At 25.8% G+C, this 6,000-nt stretch overlaps 1 protein-coding gene across 1 annotated transcript in view; it reads left to right on the forward strand.

The window, feature by feature from the left end:
• The window catches only part of LOC141347599 (extended synaptotagmin-1-like), a 36,374-nt gene that overhangs the window by 28,868 nt on the left and 1,506 nt on the right, over positions 1-6,000 (forward strand). Inside the window, exons 32-41 of the mRNA XM_073852589.1 lie at positions 419-514; positions 603-674; positions 764-850; positions 1,903-2,049; positions 2,187-2,353; positions 2,444-2,537; positions 4,293-4,405; positions 4,534-4,642; positions 4,764-4,940; positions 5,092-5,174. Of these exons, the coding sequence (XP_073708690.1) occupies positions 419-514; positions 603-674; positions 764-850; positions 1,903-2,049; positions 2,187-2,353; positions 2,444-2,537; positions 4,293-4,405; positions 4,534-4,642; positions 4,764-4,940; positions 5,092-5,174 (1,145 nt within the window). The remainder of the gene's footprint in view (positions 1-418; positions 515-602; positions 675-763; positions 851-1,902; positions 2,050-2,186; positions 2,354-2,443; positions 2,538-4,292; positions 4,406-4,533; positions 4,643-4,763; positions 4,941-5,091; positions 5,175-6,000) is intronic.

Consider the following 6,000-nt stretch of genomic DNA (forward strand, 5'->3'; position numbering starts at 1 on the left):
TTTTGTGTGATTAAAGTCTTATATTTTATTCATTTAATTTAATATAATTAAATTTAAATAATTAAGCATTTTAAATTAAATGTAAATATATATATCATTTAATTTGCAATTTTTAGTTTGCTTATTATTTTTACTTTACATTTTGCTTGTCAAGTGAGACTATTGCTGTATGAATACATTTGAATGCAATTAATACATTTAAAGAGTTTATTTTGCATTAATTTATGAATAATAAATTATTCATTTTGCATGTAAGAACAGGATAAATTGTTACATTTGATGTCATGGTTTTAAAATTAAATAATTAAAAATATTATGTAAATGCATTTATTATTTGTCTTTAGTATGTTTAATTTAAATGTATTTCAAACTGTTTAATTGGTGTTACAATTTACTTTCTTTGTTTTCTTCACGTCAGGCTCTGCAGTTACAGTCAGAGCATTCATACCTGAACAAATCTGTGCCGTCAGCAGCTCTGTTCTTCATCCTCTTGGAAAGAGCTCATAACTTGCCGGTACATTTGACAAGCATCATCACACACAAATACAGTTACGCTAGCCTATATTAGATGGAATTGTCATAATACTGTGTCATGTGTGCAGATGAAGAAGAGTGGAAAGGAGCCTAAAGCTGCTGCAGAGCTGGTGATGGGTGACATTTCTCATAAAACCAAGGTTGGAATTTGTGCCTTTTGTAAAGATTCATTTTAGTGTCAATTTCTGATCCTTAATAAAAGCAATATTATTTGCTGATCTGTTAAAAGGTGTGTGAGCGCTCCATGTCTCCTGAGTGGAGTGAAGCTTTTCACTTTCTGGTCCACAACCCTACAGAGGAGATTCTTGTTGTAAAGGTAAAATAGATAAAGTATAGATATATTTAGATATTTGGGTAGTCAACATGATAAAATCCATATAAAATAATTTTAAATAGCATTTTTATTATCCTTTTATAATTATTATGCTTGCTGCTTTTATTAAATATAACGTTGATTTATTAATATAATATTAATATTATGTTGATTATTTATGTTATGTGTAATATATATATATATATATTTATTTAAATGTCAAATTAATTACTTAAATAAAAAAAAATATATAATTATTATAATTTAATTATTTATTAAAATTCAGTTATTTAAATTTAATTATTATTAATTAAATTAATAATAAAAAATTAAGTAAAACAATAATGTATAACAATAATGATCATATTGATAATGGTAATGATGATAAAAATTGTAAAACACAAGTTTTTATAATTTATATTTATATATAATTATTAATATTATTATATTATTTATTATAATATATTTATTTAAATTTAAAATTAATTAGTTAATTATATATATATATATATATATATATATATATATATATATATATATATATATATTATAGTTATTAATATTACATTATTTATTATAATATAGTTATTTAAATTTAAAATTGAATTATTAATATACAATTTAATTAAACAATATTATATAACAATCACAATAATGATCATATTGATAATGGTAATGATGAAAATTTTTAATACATTTTAATTTTATATATATATATATATATATATATATATATATATATACATATATATCAATATATATATATATATCAATATATATATATATATTGAATTATTTATATAAAAATTAAATTAAACAATAATATATAACAATAATTATATTGATAATGGTAATGATGTTAAAATTGTAATACATTTTAAGTTTTTATAATTTATTTATAACCACATGTTGAGAGACTGAATTATTAGAACTTCAAATTCTAATATTGATATAGTTCATAGACATATGCATAGGCATCAAAAACCCTTATATATGTCGTAATAAACATTCGTAATGGATTTTATTATCTTTGTTCATCTTTTATTTCCCTGTAGCTTTCAAGTGCCTTTGAGCAACCCTTAGGCTCTGTGGTTCTGCCAATCAGAGAGCTGTTTTCAAAACCAGATCTACTGATGGACCAGTGGTTTAGTCTGGATGGAGCAGGTCCTGACAGTCAGATTCTGATGAGGGCACAACTTAAGGTCAAACAATGATTCTTATTGCTTTTTCTAAATTGTAATAGCATTCATTTACTAATTACCTTCTTCAAATTAAGTGTCATGTTGGTGTGTCAAATCTAGACCACAAGCATAGCTAAACTGCTCTACTTTAATAACAGATTTTGGACTCAAGTTTGGATACAAGTGTCTTTCACCGTAAAAAGCCTGTTGTTGAAGAAGAGCATTCAATGGCTGAACAGCACAAAGAAAAAGCACCAGTTACTGTTGAACACCCACAAGCTGCAGTCAGTAAGGAGTCTGAGAAGAAACCACAGCTAACAAAAGGGTTTGACTGTTTTGTTATGATTACTCATTTCATAAGAGTCATATTGTTTTATTTTGAAGACTAAACCAGACTGTTTGTGTTTGTGAGCAGAAGGGTCAGTGAACTAGCAGCCTTTACTTTACCTGTATCCCTGCCTGAGGATCATCACACGCCATCTGTCCCGAAAACAAAGCCTGACATTGAGGTTAGTTTGTGTGCGTGTACCTACTTAACCATATTTCGGGGACAAATTTGTACCTAAATGTGAACAAAACCTGACAAAATCGCCAAAAACCTCCCTTTGGGGACGTCCTCGTTTGTAAAACTGGTAAAAAAATAAAGTAAACAAAGTTTTTTTTGAAGTTGTAAAAATGCAGAAAGTTTTCTGTGAGGGTTAGTGATAGGTTTAGGGTAGAAAATGTATAATTATCTGTATATAAAAACAATAGAAGTCTATGTAATGTCCCCAATTAGATAGCTAAGTAAATGCTAAGTGTGTGTGTGTGTGTGTGTGTGTGTGTGTGTGTGTGTGTGTAAAGCATAACTCACTTAAAGATTTTATTTTAATTAATTAATAATTTTAATGTCAATATTTCAATATTATAAATGATTTATTAAATTAATTTTATATATTAAAATAATTTTGAATATTTAAATTTTATTTAATGTAGAATTTAAATTGATAATTTGTAAATTATTAATTATTAATTTAAATATTTATTATTTTTTATTGAAACAGTATTTTCCATTATATTTTACATTAAACTACTTTTTATATTTTTTATATTAAAAAAAGATTTAATATGGTACAACAAACATGTTTTGTTTAAAATGTTTTAAAATGGTGACCATGTTTAAATTGTATTTTATTTATTTATTTATTTAACTTGTGTTAATTTAGTATAACTAAGATGCTATATTATATATTATTTAATTTATTAAATTAATTTTATATATTAAAATATTTTAATATTTGAATTAAATGTAGAATTTAAATGATTAATTTGTAAATTATTATTTTTAATTTAAATATGTATTATTTTTTCATTTAAACAGTATTTCAATTCTATTATATATTACATTAAACTACTTTTTAATGTATTTTTTATTAAAAAAATAAATACGGTACAATACATATTATTGTTATTTTGTTGAAAATGAATGGTGACCATGTTTTAAATTTTATTTATTTATTTTACTTGTGTTAATTTAGTATAATTGAAATACTATTCTAGTTTTTAAAACATTTTTGTATTTTCTGTATTTAATTGTCTTTCATTTCAAAACACATTTAATACAATTATGCAAATAAACATGTCCTTTGAAGACATACTATTTTTTTTACCAATAGTTAATTCTCATTTTTCCTTCTACTTTCTTTTCCGTTCACCTTTTTCCCTTTGTGGTAATACCCACCATCAACACATAAAAAAACTGATAAATAACAATTACATACATAAACACTTTTAGATATAAAAAATAGGGAAAAGAAATTATAGAAAAAAAGAAAAAAGTACAAGACACATTCACATATTTATAACATATCTCTTATAATGATGCCTAATTCTTTATAAGTAATTCAAATAAAACTTTTCAAACATCAATTAATAATAATATTAAATACATCAATAAAATAATAAATTAATAAAAAAATATTTAGATTTTTCTTTTAATTTTAGTTTAAGTTTTAGTAATTTTGTAGTCTGTTTTTGTCATTGTTCTTAGTTGTTTTTTTTAATGTCTGTATGTGTTTTTTTTTTTTTTTCAGTTTTAGTTATTTTAGCACATCACATACAAAATGAAAAATGTTTCTGGCAACTACCGGAAACAAGATTTATTTATATTTTATTTTATTTCAGTTAATATATGTTTTGTTTTTTTGTTTTCATTTTTATTATTGTTTTAGATTTAGTTACCTATGATAACTTTAGTAACTCTGATTATTGCTTGTCATTTACAGGATCTCAGCAGAGTTCCTGATTCCACTACTAAAGGGGATGGATATATGGAACCAGTCAAAACATTTGGATCAGCACGTGAAGAGCAAAAACACATGGAAAAACCAGAGGAGCAGTGAGTTAAATATATGATATGGTTTAAACCTGATTTAGCTTTGATCAACAAAGTAATATATTATTAGAAATCATAATAATGGCCATCATATAAAGATTGATTTATGTGTGTTTGTTCTTATTAAACAGGTCTCACAAAAAGGTTTCTCCCAGTGTTCCTACAGAGGAATCAAAAGTCAGTAGTTCTACAGATGTAAGACCCCAGAAGACTATCCATGACCCCAACTTTGGCAGCAAGGTGAGTGTTATTTTCTTCAACTTCCTAGGTTCCTAGATTTGAGATGTTGTAACATGTCCTACTTGGCAGGATCACTTTAGTATTCTTCTAATGTTATTGTTGTTTAATATCTGTCCCATAGGGGGTGCTGCGTATCCATCTTTTGGAAGCACAGGATCTGGTAGCGAAGGACAACATGATGGGTGGGATGGTGAAGGGCAAGAGTGACCCGTATGTCAAGATCCATATCGGAGACACAACCTTTAAGAGTCATGTGATCAAGGAGAACCTTAACCCCACCTGGAATGAGATGTATGAGGTGGGAATGCTGGGAAATGTAGTTTGGTCGCAGAGATAATGACTATGATTTATTTCTGTTTATGCTTATTTCTTAAATGTTTTGAAAATATTATCTGTAAAATAATTATTTAAAAAAAACAGTACTTTAAAATAATTTTTTTATTTACCAGTTGATTCTGAGTCCTGATCACAATCTAGACGTGAAGTTTGAGGTCTATGATAAGGATTTTGAATCTGATGATTTCCTTGGAAGGTGAGTGCATTTATAACCTTTTTACTGATTAAAGTCTTAATAAAACAGATTTTTTTAGTTGGGACAACTAGGCACATTTCCTCCTTCTACATTTTATATATTTGTGACCATTTTATATATTTGTAGCAATAGCCAAAAATACATTGTATGGGTCAAAATTATTGATTTTTCTTTTATGCCAAAAATCATTAGGAAATTAAGTAAAGATCATGTTCCATGAAGATTTTTTGTAAAATTCCTACTGTAAACATATCAAAATGTAATTTTTGATTAGTAATATGCATTGTTAAGAACTTAATTTGGACAACTTTAAAGGTGATTTTCTCAGTATTTTGATTTATTTGCACCCTCAGATTCCAGATTTTCAATAGATGTATCTCGGACAAATATTGTCCTATCCTAACAAACCATACATCAATAAAAAGCTTATTTATTGAGCTTTCATATGATGTATACATCTCAGTTTTGTAAAAATTTAACCTTATGACTGGTTTTGTGGTCCAGGGTCACATTTGTTTTCAATTTGTGTAAAACAATTTTTTGCTGTTGATTTGGGGGTGAAATATGCCAAAGATAAATGCTCAAGAAATTTACTCTAAACTAGGGCTGTCAGTCGATTCAAATTTTATAATCTAATTAATTAAATGGTATTTCGACTGTGAATATACCCACAAAAGATTATTTAAAGCTATTTTTGTGTTAAATGAGAAAGTATCAAGTAGACATTACAAATTGTAGCTATAGAAAGAAATATTTCATTTGATTCAACCTAAACCTTTAGTAATGTAATATATGGAACATAAAAGAAAAAAGAAGATAATTCAAG

This window comes from Garra rufa, chromosome 12 (genome assembly GCF_049309525.1).
Source record: "Garra rufa chromosome 12, GarRuf1.0, whole genome shotgun sequence".
Lineage (NCBI taxonomy): Eukaryota > Metazoa > Chordata > Actinopteri > Cypriniformes > Cyprinidae > Garra > Garra rufa.